This window comes from Camellia sinensis, chromosome 9, assembly GCF_055761805.1.
Source record: "Camellia sinensis isolate YWXY chromosome 9, ASM5576180v1, whole genome shotgun sequence".
Lineage (NCBI taxonomy): Eukaryota > Viridiplantae > Streptophyta > Magnoliopsida > Ericales > Theaceae > Camellia > Camellia sinensis.
This window is the reverse complement of record NC_138969.1, coordinates 169051976-169065337: the sequence shown is the minus strand read 5'-3', so window position 1 is coordinate 169065337 and position 13362 is coordinate 169051976. Positions and strand designations below refer to the sequence as shown.

The window sequence follows — 13362 nt, the reverse complement described above, 5'->3', positions numbered from 1 at the left end:
TTTAAACACTCCAATTCACATTCTAAGTGTCATGCTGGTGTTCAGCGAAAACTCTAACAAATCAGGGACGATCATGCCTTTGAATGCCAAAAATCCTTGTCCATCCGAGCAGTTTGACGGGAATTTGCGAACGCACCCACCATTCCAAACCATCGTATTCCAATCTTGCGATGATTTAGGAATGTATCCATCCAAACAACTACATATGAATGCATTAGAGATTGTGCAAATAGAATTAGGACCACACTGGCCATGTCTTTCGCATGGATTACTAGGTACTGTATTAATGACAACCCACTCAAGGTTCCTATTGTTCTATATCACACATTGCATTGTCCCGGTGTAATTCAAAACGAGCCTTACTATCTGTTGATATAGATCAAACTCGAAATACACCTCCTCTGAATTATCGATGAAATTAGAATTGAAGATAGAGTTTTGAGGCTCGACACCATTAAACTGTAGCCCGTTCCATATCCCAGTTCGGTACTGTTTAACTGACCCCTTACGTATAACACCTTGTGGAAGACCATCAAGATCAAACCGATAAGAGATATCTCCGGGAGAAGGGTCATCTGCGCTCTTCCACGATGTCAAATACCGGTCCAAACCGACCCTCAAGTCCCATCCCAGCTTCATACCAGCTATCAGTGTATCTGAAGGATGATCAAAGCTTTGCCAAATATAACTTTCTGTGTTCCCACCATTTTCACTTCTCAAAACAAGATTCCAGAGTCTAAGAGCAGTGCAACAGTGGGTTTTGATGATATATTCTGGATACCAGTAGACCAAGCAACTATTCCTCCACTGTCAAGAAGGATCAAATTTCCATCATCCCCAATCTTTAGACCACCCGATGAATCATTAAGCGGTCTGTGTCTGTTCGCCACCCAAATAATGGTTTGAACTGGGATATTGTTATACCATATCCCCAAGTATCGGCTCCTCAAATTGCTTGTACTGAAGAAGCCTAACTTGAAATCTCCTCTAGCAGATACTAACGCCCCCCACTGTCATTGATTTGCTGGTATTGATTTAGCATGCCATCTGCTAAAACAAAAGCAGACAAGTAATATGAAATAGCAAAAAGAATGATTCCCATGATCATTTGCAAAAATCATGATGACACTATCATGTGTATTCTTTTTCCTCACCTAATTTACGATGTTTTTCACTCTTGAGAACTGGCAAACGAAATCAATGGAAATTACATACTGCTACTTCTATAAAGAAAAATAAATATATATGGGTCAATGAGGAACATAGTATTCAAAACTTGGAAATCAGCTATAGAATAAGATTGTGACACATCACTTCTAGAGAAATTTGATAAAGCAGTTGAGATGTTACTAAAATAGTTTGTTATGTGTTTTCCGATTTCAACAGTTCCATTATTTCCAATTTTTTGAGCTGACACTTGACTTTGTAATTAAATATTGGAGTTTCTTAGAAGATTCTAATCAACATCAGCTCATAAGCATACATTAACCATTTCTGCATTTTTTTCCCCATCATATTGATTAGGGCCGACCCTGAGGCAAGGCAAGCAAGGCTGCTGCCTCGGGCCGCGGAATTCTGTCCAAAAAAAGGACTCTGAAATAATTTCAATCTTAAGTTATGTTTGCTTAAATATTTCAGTCTTAAGTTGTGTTTGATATATTGAAATGAAGTTGAATGGAATAATCATTCCATCATAACGCCCATCCTCACGTTTGATTTACTAAAAAATAATAAAAAGTATTATAAATGAAATCATCCTTCACCATTGTGAAGGGAATAATCATTCTATAAAGAGACTAAAGAATGGTCATATCATTCAATTCAATTTCATTTTAGTTACATTATAGTATTAATAGTTTAAAAATGAAGGTTTAGAGAATTTAAGAGAAATAAAAGACAAATGAATTGGTGAATTATTTAGAAGTAATGGATGGATGGTTGTTTGCGAAATGTATGAATTATTTATAGTATATTGTTTGAATATACTAGCCACAATTGCTTTTGGAGAAATAATTTTTTTTAAAGTTAAAATTGATTAAATTTTACAATTCAATCTATTACATCCGGAAAAAGTATGAGTAAATTAATAATATTAAAAATAAAAAATATTCAAAATTTATCTCAATAACTATGATTTATGTCAACTATAAAAATCATATGAAATTGCTCAGGAAATATAATATTGTAATTATTGTGAAAAACAAATTATAAACGATTTACTTACTAATACTTTTAAAATTAGATTTCTCACTTAATATTTTAAGTGATTTTCATGAGTGAAAAAAAGTAATTTTATTATTTATATATACAACAAATTTTGTGTAGGTACAAAAAAAAAAAAAAAAATAATTGAAAATTACTAATATTTTATCAACATATATTTTTAAATTACGTATAAGAGCTAGCCCCATTTCCTGAGTTCGCCTTGGGCCCTAAAAAGTGAGGCCGGCTCTGACATTGGTTAATACAAGCGGAATTATTCCACAAAATGACAAATAATACCAGGTTATTAAGTAAACAATATGTGCTTGTTTCTTTGTAGGAGAAAATGGGAAATGGGAGGTGGAGAACATGTGGCTCTCACACCTATTTTAACCCACGTTTGTTTTACTTTTGTAATACCATAGGTATTGTGGCATTGGGGATATTAAACTTCTTTTTATCTCATTCTAACCAAATATAATACCTCCCTCCCTCCCTACATCCAATTATTTATCCATCTATTAATTTCTTAAGAAAAAAGGACCTCTTGAGATAGAAGTCTAAATATATGGAATTGGGTGGAACACAAAAATATACCTTGTGAACTTATTGGGCTATAAGTTCTTTAAATGGAATTTATTAATAAATCTCTAATAATCTTATCAATAATTTTATCATATCTAATCTCATAAAGAATAATCCAACAATGAAATGTATTTACCCCATAAATTGAATACATATTATTGGTGAAATGTTAGAAATATTTCCAAACTCTAACAATACAAGTCAGAACATATGTGTGGAAATGAATTTAATTATTAGTTTGTATTCAAACTTGTCAGCTCATTTGATCAAGAGGCTAGCAAAACATTACAAATCGTCAAAATAACCATGACAGTTGACAGTGATCGCTTACCTACCGACCCTTGACAATTACATCCTAATCAAGTCAAAGAACGCAATCTCAAAAGAAAGAAAGTAAAATTGTATGTGCAAATTACAATAACCTCACTTGACAATTATTCAAAATACAATTGAGAGTTTTTATTTGCACACCAGCCTTTGTTTTGGGTCCTTATTATTTTTGTTTTATTTATTTTTTTAATACCATTCTACCCATTAATCACATTACCAAAGCAACCAAACTCTTACCCCAAACTCCGGCAGTCTCCGGCCACTGGTTTGCAGAACTCCTTCCCTGTCTCCGGCCAACCATCCAGCTCTGATCAGGCACCCAACTCCGACGACCTCTTCCTATACTAGCCGGTACTGCCAACAGTGGCGCAGAGCCACCACCATCGCAACATCAACCCTTTCTCTCTACCTTCCTTTTACCTTTTTTTTTCTTTGTTGCGACATATAATCAATTAGAAATTATAAATGAGATGTGATGTGACATATAAAAATAATATTATAAATACTAATTAGTATAATCAATTAATGATGTAACATAATTTAAGCGGTTTTGGATATTTGTAATGTAATTAATGAATGAGATCAATAATAATGTTATAAGTATACTAGTTAGTATATTAATTAATGTATATAGTAGCACCAGACATATAATACTGAAAAAAGGCAAATACATAGTCATAGTAGAAGATAAGTAAAAAAATTATTATAGATAATTATCATTACCCTTATAGAGAAAATTCACCATAAGAATTGACTCCTATTTTTTCAAAAACAAAATAAAAATATAAGATTTTTTTGAAGTAAAATTTTAATTAGATAGGATCTTCTATTAATTTACAATATTTATAAGCTTATATTTTATTTTTGTAATACTTTCAATGATTAAATATGTTTGAATTAAATATTTTACAGACTTAATAGATTCAATCAATAGTTTAGGATCTAAATCAATTTTGATTTATATACTTTAGGAATTTAGTAAACTCAATCGATAGTTCATGAATTAAATAGACACTTGGCAATAGTTTCGAGGTATTAAGCGTAATAAACCCTTTTTTTATTATTATTTAATTTTATTAAAATTGGTAAATTACAAATTCACCTCCTGACATTTAATTAAAATGCAAATTATTTTTTGTGATTTGAAAAATTACAAATATTTCATTGTTTAAATTGTTTACTTAATACAATTAACATAAAAAATAAAATTCCTAACTATTCTTCTATACAATAATAAAATTATCTTAATAGTTAATTGAGATATGTTTATGATATTATTAAAAAATGTTAATCGATTTAATGCTTTATTAATAAAATGAATTTGTTATGTAATTATAAAATTGGAAGGACGGAATATAATTTTCAAAATTACATAAGATAATTCGTATTTTAAATAAATTTTAAGAATTTTTTTTAAAGGATAAATTTATATTTTTATTTAAAATTTGATGACATTATTATTATTATTATTTTCTATTAATCTAATACTGATTAATGTATGATTGTTGTTAGTGTACTATAATTAAGCTTTTAGCAAAATTTGAAATTTTATTTTATTTTATTTTGTTTTATATCAATCGTTATATTTTTTGTAATTGTGAGTGGAGCTCTACAAAATATTAATTTTTTTTACAATATCTGGGACACCGTATGATACATTATAAAACTAATCATAAATCATTATGCCTTTTACCGTCGCTTATCGCCCAACAAAAAATCATCAATTCTACCTCTTCTACCAAACCGTGCAGTAGCGACTGGTTGTGTCTACAAAATAACTGTACTAAAATATCATTAAATTCTTTTAACTACCTTAATGTGTCTTTGAAAAGAAAATCAATGAGTGGACCTATGATGAAACCTGTTATCTCAAGCAATAGCAAAAAGAAATTGTGAAGTTCAAAAAATTATGTGTGAATGTTTTTAGTTCAAGTTTGATAAACTTAATATAAATGTATTATACACATTGAAGATTTGATTTAAGATTTTTCTAAGAAAATATTATACATTCTGTCAAGTTTTTAACAGGGATACCCTCAAAACCAGATAAAATTAATTGACAATCACATCACCACAAGAAATAAGGGATCACAATCCAAAATCCATCCCACCTAACTCCAAAGGAAGTATGCAACAACTCTCACCTCGATTGCATAAATCACACCAGTTTACTGACTTGAGCATTAGAGTCTTTGGCCAAAAAAAAATTGGTCATTCATTCTATCTCGTTTGCTATCAAACAAGGAAGCTTATATATCATTTGTCATACATAATTAGTAAGGCTGTTATCAAATATGGTATTAACTTTCTTACTGAAAAAATAATAATAATAATAACCATGAGCATTAGTGCTTTAATTGGAATTTTTTAACGACCTAGTAGAATTGTTAGAGTCGTCTTATTTGTGGAACATTTTATTCCTGTTGTCGATGCAAGTTCTGTCTCGTCATTGCTTCCCTCTGTATAGAATCCGGGTTGTTTAGGACGGGGCAGCATTGCACCCTCATTGTCCAACATCGACACCACAGATGACATTGTTGGCCTGTCTTCAGGGCGTTGTTGCACACATAACAGACCAATTTGTATACATTTAATTGCTTCTGACATCAGCATTGTTAAAGTTTCCAACTTCTCATCAACTAGCTTGATGGCATTCCCTTCAATCCATAGTTTCCATGCCTAAGAGAGCACATTTATATTAGAGATCAATATGGAAGAAAATGCCAAAAATGAAGAGATCAAACACAAGTAAAAACTTACATGTCCAAGAAGGTTGTGAATATGATTAGGATGTTGGAACTTTCTGTTCCTCCGTCCACTCACTATTTCTAAAACAAGTACTCCGAAACTAAACACATCTGATTTCATTGAAAAGATCCCACGTAATATATATTCTGGGGACATATAACCACTGCATGCCATAATCAAATTAATAAATCAAGAAATAAGTCCGTGAAACTTGAAGTTGGGTAAGTATATGCAAGAAATCTTTTGGGTACTTACTAAGTTCCAATCACCCTTCTTGTTTTCTCCGATATTTGATCTCCTCCAAAAGCTCTAGCAATGCCAAAGTCCGAAATCTTGGGATTCATCTCATTGTCTAGTAGCACATTGCTAGCTTTGAGATCCCTGTGAATAATTCTCAGTCTTGAATCCCGATGAAGGTAGAGAAGCCCTCGAGCAATCCCCACAATAATATCAAAGCGTTTCCTCCATTCAAGAGAGTTACTTTTTGTAGTATCTAGCACATAGATTAAGAGAGGCATTTGTATAGAATATTAGTTTTGGGTTCAATAATTGGCATAATGATATACAACTTTGAGTAGTGCGTAGTTTGTTTTCGACATTCAATTGAAGAAGTTAGAAGAAAGGTCGAAAGATCAAACCAAAAATAAAGGAGCTCAAGCTGCCGTTGGGCAAATACTCATAGATCAACATCCTCTCTTCTCCTTGAATGCAACATCCCAAAAGCCTAACAAGATTTCGGTGCTGAAGCTTGGCAATCAAGATAACCTCATTTTTAAATTCACCAACCCCTTGTTTAGAATTCTCCGAGAGCCTCTTTATTGCTATCTCTTGTCCAGTTGATAGCTGACCCTATGGAAATACACAAGCTTTTTTTTTTGTTTTTTGTTTTTGGGAAGTAAGAAAGTAAATAAAGGTTGAAGATAAAAAAATCATACACGGGCATTCGCCAAACAAAATGTCTAAGGTGAAAGCCACGTAGACAGACATGGGGCCACCAAAGGCAAATCTACACTACATAGAAGAGCGATGAAACAAACAAGAAAAACAAGATTTTTTTTAACCCTCATGACAAAGATTTGAATTTACACTCTTTTCACAAACACGTAGCACAGAAAATTATGACTTTAGTAAGTGCAGTTCAAATTACCTTGTATACTGGTCCGAACCCACCTTCTCCAATCTTATTAGAAATAGAAAAATTGTTAGTAGCATTTGCAATTGTGACTATATTGAAAATGGGCAAGTCTATGTTTTCATCATCTTTTAATGGAATCTTTGGCCGTGAACCTGTCGATCACAACAGATGAGAAGATCAGGAAACAAACTTGAAACATGGTTACATTGAGTCCACAATGGCATTGAATTCGACAAGACCTTGATGCATAAGTTTTACAAGCGAATTTGGTATTTCAAGTATAGAAGAAAAACAGAAGACATGGTAAATCACCTTTATTACAGTAAATCTGGAGGGGGGAAAATGGTACATTACAAAAACATTCACTTTTTAATTGCTCCTCGCATATCAATCTAGATAAAGAAATTAGTAAAGGAATATGCACAAACCCTTGTTATTTTTCTATTCAAAGTAAAGTGCTAGATTATCAATTGTCACAAAAGTTTAAGCTATTAGAAAATTGGTTTGACAATATATATCTAGCTATCATAACACCATTCATCAACAATGTATGTCCAGCCCATTTTAATACCATTTCTTAAGTGCAGCCCTGACTCTGTCTTGCTATCTTTAGGGAAACAGACAACTAACCAAATTCAAACAAACCTTGTCTTGCACATCTAGGGTCAAATAAACAACAAACTCAAAACCTTCCCCAGAACTAGAGCACTAATACTAAGTCATATCATCAATTATCCCAAAACTTTAGTTGTGAACAGACCTCAGCTTCGTTCCCAAGTAGAATAGGGGTGTTGAGGGGTAATGTGGATCTATCCTGTGTACTATGCAAAGCTGAAGTGGAAACATTGAATCATGTTTTATTGTACTGCCCGTTTTGTGGCAAGTTTGGTCAAATATTATGGATTGGTGGGGTATTAAGTGGGTCATAGCAGGGTCATTGAAAAGTCTGATACAGTGGTGGTTGCAGTGGAGGTTCAGAAAGAAGGAAAGGCAAGTTTGGAGAGCTGTTCTTATATCAGTAATTTGGTCCTTGTGGAAGTTCAGAAATTATTGTGTTTTCAATGGCACACAACCAAGCATTGAGGAGCTATCTGAGCTTATCAAAGTTAGGGTGGCCTTATGGATGAAAGCACAGGACATAGGTTGCTTCTACTCCATAGATGTGATTGTGTCAAACATACAACAGGTGAGAAAATGTATCTGAACAAATTTGAAGCTGAAACAGAGGAGATGTGATTGTGTTGATCTCTTCGGTTGCTGATGTGTCTTGTGTTTTGCTAGCTTAGTTTGGCTGTTGATCTGCTAGCTCAGTTTGGTTACTGCTGTCTCTATCCTGGGTTGCTGCTGTTTCTATCCTCATAGTCTGCTTGGTTTCTCTGATCTATCCCCCCTTCCTTTTCTGTTGGTCTCTCACCAACGTTTTGGCTTGAGCTAGCAGATGATTGGGTGTTCTTCACGGTGCCAACCTAATTGGAATTTGGGAGATACACTTTGATGCTTTTTGCTCTTGCCTTCCCCTTTGTTGATGTATTTTCATATGCATTGTATGTTTTGATTTCATCAATGAAGGCTCTTTCTTTTGCTGATAAAAAAAAAAAAAAAACTATCCCGAAACTTAAGATGCAAGGAAATAGACCCAACAATATTGTCAAACTATCTTATCATAAAGAACCAATGAAATATTAGGATTAAGATAATGCAAGTCATTTAAATGTTGTCTTTGACAGAGGCCAATGGGAGCAACCATCAAGTCAACAAAAGAATAAACTCTGAATAAGAAACTCTAATGAAACAAATAGGTCATTCCAATTAACTTGTTGGTAGACTCATGGTTTGCCACATCTCTAGTTTAGAAAAAATTTGCCAAAGTTCGTTGAAACTAGGGAAATTTCTTTAAATTTCTGTTGTTTAAACAATTAAGAATGAAAAATTATACAATTAGGTGTTCCACCCAAATGATCCTTAAAGTCACCACCACAACTAAAAAGTCAGGGCTTTTTTGGGGTGCAATACGTGGACTTACGTACGTATTATTATAAGATCATGTAATAATACAAGATTCATTAAGAACAAGTCAGATATAAACTCTTTATTATGCAACATTTTTTTTATAGTTCCATTCTATTTTTTTTATAGTTCTATTTTTTTTGTTAACTTTCAACCAAATTAAGGAACCTTAGATTTACCTCTTGTTTGTTTTATCCTCTTCCATATTATACAAGAAGCAAGGAGGAACAACAAAGCTACTGAGATGGGGATAATCACCAACATGGGCCTCTTCTTCTTCTCCTTGGAATCTGATCTAGACACTACAAACACCATCCAGTGAAAATTATATTTAAAAATAAAAAATATAATAAAAAAAATCAGTGTAGTTTATGTGTTTGGCCAAATTTATGTAGCCTAATGAATTATTGAACACAAATCAGAAGAAAGGTACCTAGGTCTGCAGCTGTAACCCGAATATACAGAGTTTGATCACCAGGATTTGGGAAGCTTCTAATATCAAACAGATCCCCATACCAGAGCAAGCATCCACTTCCCCCTCCAGAAGTATCGGAGTTAGCATAAGCAGTACAAGAACAATTCTTTAAACACTCCAATTCACATTCTTTAACAGTCATACTGGTGTTCATCCAAAAATCTAACATATCAGGGACGATCACGCCTTCAAATGCCACAAATCCTTCTCCATCTGAGCAGTTTAATGGGTATTTGGGAATGCACCCACCATCCCAAACCAACGCATTCCAATCTTGCGATGATTTAGGAATGTATCCATTCAAACAACTACATATGTAAGCATTAGAGATTGTGCAAATAGAATTAGGGCCGCAATGCCCATAACGTTCACATGGATCACTAGGTTCTGTACTAATGTCAACCCACTCACTGTTTCTATTGTTCCAGATCACACATTGCTTTGTTCCGGTGGGATTCAAAACCAACCTTATTAGCTGTTGATATAGATCAAACTCGAAATACACTTCCTCTGAATTATCGATGAAATTAGCTTTGAAAACAGAGTTTTCAAGCACGGCTCCATTAAACTGCAGACCATTCCATATCCCAGTTCGGTACTTCTTAACAGACCCTTTACGTATAACACCTTGTGGAAGACCATCAAGATCGAACCGATAAGAGATATCTCCGGGAGAAGGGTCATCTGCGCTCTTCCAAGATGTCAAATACCGGTCCAAACCGACTCTCAAGTCCCATCCCAGCTTCATACCAGCTATCAGTGTATCTGAAGGATGATCAAAGCTTTGCCAAATATAACTTTCTGTGTTCCCACCATTTTCACTTCTCAAAACAAGATTTCCAGAGTCTAAGAGTTGTGCAACAGTAGGCTTTGACGATATATTCTGGATACGGGTAGACCAAGCAACTATTCCTCCACTGTCAAGAAGGATCAGATTTCCATCATCCCCAATCTTTAGACCACCCCGAAAAATCTAGGAATCCCCTAGATGTTGATTTGTGATTATGTATCAATTTTAAGCAGAATATAACAATCCCAATCAAACAATCAAACAATCAAGACAAAGAGACACAGCGATTTAACGTGGAAAAAACCACAATTGGACACCTCCAACTGTGATCAAAAAACCACGGGCAACAGCCACAAGACAATCCACTAAGAAGAATTAAAGGAATTACACAGGTATACTCTCAATTACCTAGCGAATCCACAACGCCTAATTGAACCAACCTCTATGTGCCTCTTCCAACCCCATCTTCACCACGGAATTGTCTTTTTGATGAGCCACTCCGGATTCCACCAAAGCTTCAGGCTCGAATTCTTCAGAATCCACAACTGAAGAATAACTCTCTCTTTTGTGTATAACAAACAAACCTTTGATGTACTCTCTTTAGATCATGAGTTGAATACTCTATAAAAACATCAAAGAAAACTCCCAAAGTATCCCCAGATATAAACCCTAGAAACCAAAAAGAAGATCTGGAGCAGTTATCCTAAAAATCTGACCCAATACGCGAATTTATAGAATCTGTCCCGCGATCTCCGCTCGAGCTCAACACAGCCCGCTCGAGCAGACTGACCAAAAACTGCGTGCGAACAAACTGAGATGCGCTCGAGCGTAGGAGCATCCGCTCGAGCGTAAAATCACACATTCCAGTATTTTTACAGGCGACTGCAGAGATGCTGAGAGCTTCCAATCTCCGCTCGAGCGTCACTTTCCCCGCTCGAGCGGGAAGGCCAAAAATGGAGAAACTGGAAAAATATATCATGCTCGGACAGGCAACTTTGAATGCATTTTTGCATTTTGCTTCGGGGGCGCTGCCCCTCGACCCCGCCGTGGCGCTGCCCCGGACCCGCCAAGGGGCGCTGCCCCCTGGACCCCCACGAGCTGACCGGGCAGCTCGATCCCCGTCATAATCAGCGAAGTGGCAATCTTGAAAGTATTAGCATCACAAACTTCTCTGAAAAGCACAATTCGGGTTGGATTCGCATCTAAACACTCATAGTCTCACTGAAATAAAAAGTTGCGAAAATAAATACAACTGAAAGGAGTTTTGTCAAACGGGATTGCCAAGAATAAAACCTAACACACCCGATGAATCATTAAGCGGTCTGTCTCTGTTCGCCACCCAAACAATGGTTTGAACTGGGAGATTGTTATACCATATCCCCAAGTATCGGCTCCTCGAATTGCTTGTACTGAAGAAGCCTAACTTGAAATCTCCTCTAGCAGATACTAATGCTCCACTGTCATTGATTTGCTGGTATTGATTTAGCATGTCATCTGCTAAAACAAAAGCAGACAAGTAATATGAAATAGCAAAAAGAATGATTCCCCTAATCATTTTGCAAAAATTATGATGATGCAATCATCTGTATTCTTTTTCCTCACCTAATTTGCAATGTTCTTCACTCTTTTGGAAATGGCAAACAAAGTCAATAGAAGTTGTATACTGCTATTTCTATAAGAAAAATAAGTATATATGGGTCAATGAGGAAGATAATATTCAAAACTTGGAAATCAGTGATAGAATAAGATTGTGACACATCACTGCTAGAGAAATTGGATAAAGCAGTTGAGATGTTACTAAAATAGTTTGTTATGTGTTTTCCCATTTCAACAGTTCCCTTATTTCCAATTTTTTAACCTGACACTTTGACTGTACAATTAAATATTGGAGTTTCTTAGAAGATACTAATCAACATCAGATCATAAGCATACACGAACCGTTTCTGTATTTTTTTCCCATCGCATTGATTAATACAAATGAAATTATTCAACAAAATGACAAATAATGGCAGGGTATTGGGTAACAATATGTGCACGTTTCTTTGTAAAAGAAAATGGGGTATGGGAGGTGGAGAACATGTGGCTCTCACACCTATTTTAATCTCGCGTTTAATTAGGATAAGGAGGACGATTGGAAGCGGGGAAATATGCAGATCTGACATCTATTTGAATCCCGCGTTTGTTAAACTTTGTAATACCATATACATAGGTATTGTCTGTCTCATAAAAAATAATCCAACAATGAAATGTATGTACTCCATAAATTGAATACATTATTGGTGGAATGCTAGATATATTTCCAAATTCTAACAATACAAGTCAAAACATGTGTGGAAATGAATCTAATTATTAGTTTATATTCAAACTTACCAACTCATTTGACCATGAGGCTAGAAAAATATTACAAAAAGCCAAATAATTTGAGAAATAAAGAAATTGGACCAACCTTACCAACCATGACAATTGACAATGATCACCTACCAATCCTCCTTTCCTTCTTTAACTCCAAGGACACAAACCAAGTCAAAGAAAACAATCTCAAAAAAAAGAAAATAAAATTGTATGGGCAAATTACACTTACCTCACTTGACAATTATCCTTTTAGCTTTTTTCCTTTGTTGTTTTATGATTGATTTTGAGAGAAACTGTGTTTGATGAAATGGTTGTGAATGACACTGTGTAATATGACAAGGAAAGATATTGTTTGGGTGATTAACAATGCATATAAGGTGTTTGAAAAAATGCATGTGAGAGATAGAAATTGATACTGGTGGCTATTGGGGTGGTGGATTTTAACTGGTTCTGTTAGGTGCAATTTGGTCAATTAATTTTTAATTTATTGTTTAAAAGTGCTAAAATAAACTTTGAAGGATAAAATTTTTATTTTTATTTAAACTTTGATGACATTATTAATTTTTTTACATTTATCTAATATTGATTAACATAAGATTGTAAGTGTACCATAATTAAGCTTTTAGCGAAATTTGTTATAATTTTTAATATCAATCATCTTATTTTTTTTGTAATTAGAAGCAGAGGTCCATAAAATATCAAAAAATTGTTCTTTCTATTTGGGACACCATATGACAC

At 34.3% G+C, this 13362-nt stretch overlaps 2 protein-coding genes across 3 annotated transcripts; both read right to left on the bottom strand.

Annotated features, from left to right (window-relative positions):
- Nucleotides 1-15: 15 nt before the first annotated feature.
- On the bottom strand, nucleotides 16-1492 carry LOC114261734 (S-locus-specific glycoprotein BS29-2-like). Its single transcript, XM_028202035.2, has 3 exons — nucleotides 1484-1492; nucleotides 503-807; nucleotides 16-199 (listed from the first exon to the last, which is right to left on the bottom strand). Exons 1-3 carry the CDS (start codon nucleotides 1490-1492, stop codon nucleotides 16-18), a joined length of 498 nt encoding a protein of 165 aa, XP_028057836.1.
- A 3816-nt stretch (nucleotides 1493-5308) lies between these two features.
- On the bottom strand, nucleotides 5309-12480 carry LOC114261733 (G-type lectin S-receptor-like serine/threonine-protein kinase At4g27290). 2 transcript variants are annotated; one of them, XM_082887980.1, is made up of 9 exons: nucleotides 11875-12480; nucleotides 11577-11766; nucleotides 9441-10447; nucleotides 9187-9309; nucleotides 7013-7152; nucleotides 6504-6714; nucleotides 6121-6358; nucleotides 5878-6028; nucleotides 5309-5796 (listed from the first exon to the last, which is right to left on the bottom strand). In XM_082887980.1, exons 2-9 carry the CDS (start codon nucleotides 11759-11761, stop codon nucleotides 5485-5487), a joined length of 2367 nt encoding a protein of 788 aa, XP_082744106.1. In that variant the 5' UTR covers nucleotides 11762-11766; nucleotides 11875-12480; the 3' UTR covers nucleotides 5309-5484. The 2 variants fall into 2 exon arrangements, with proteins under 2 accessions (XP_082744106.1, XP_082744105.1); XM_082887979.1 differs by having other exon boundaries at nucleotides 11577-11953.
- Between the last annotated feature and the right edge of the window lie 882 nt (nucleotides 12481-13362).

What these genes read in the sequence shown, in the direction of transcription:
- LOC114261733 (XM_082887979.1), bottom strand. Translation starts at nt 11,827, where the DNA reads ATGATTAGGGGAATCATTCTTTTTGCTATTTCATATTACTTGTCTGCT. An exon ending in AGACCGCTTAATGATTCATC is followed by an intron (nt 10,448 to 11,576) that starts GGGTGTGTTAGG and finishes CTAGATTTTTCG; the next exon opens with GGGTGGTCTAAAGATTGGGG. An exon ending in GGTTACAGCTGCAGACCTAG is followed by an intron (nt 9,310 to 9,440) that starts GTACCTTTCTTC and finishes TGGTGTTTGTAG; the next exon opens with TGTCTAGATCAGATTCCAAG.
- LOC114261734 (XM_028202035.2), bottom strand. An exon ending in CAAGGTGTTATACGTAAGGG is followed by an intron (nt 200 to 502) that starts GTCAGTTAAACA and finishes ATTCATATGTAG; the next exon opens with TTGTTTGGATGGATACATTC.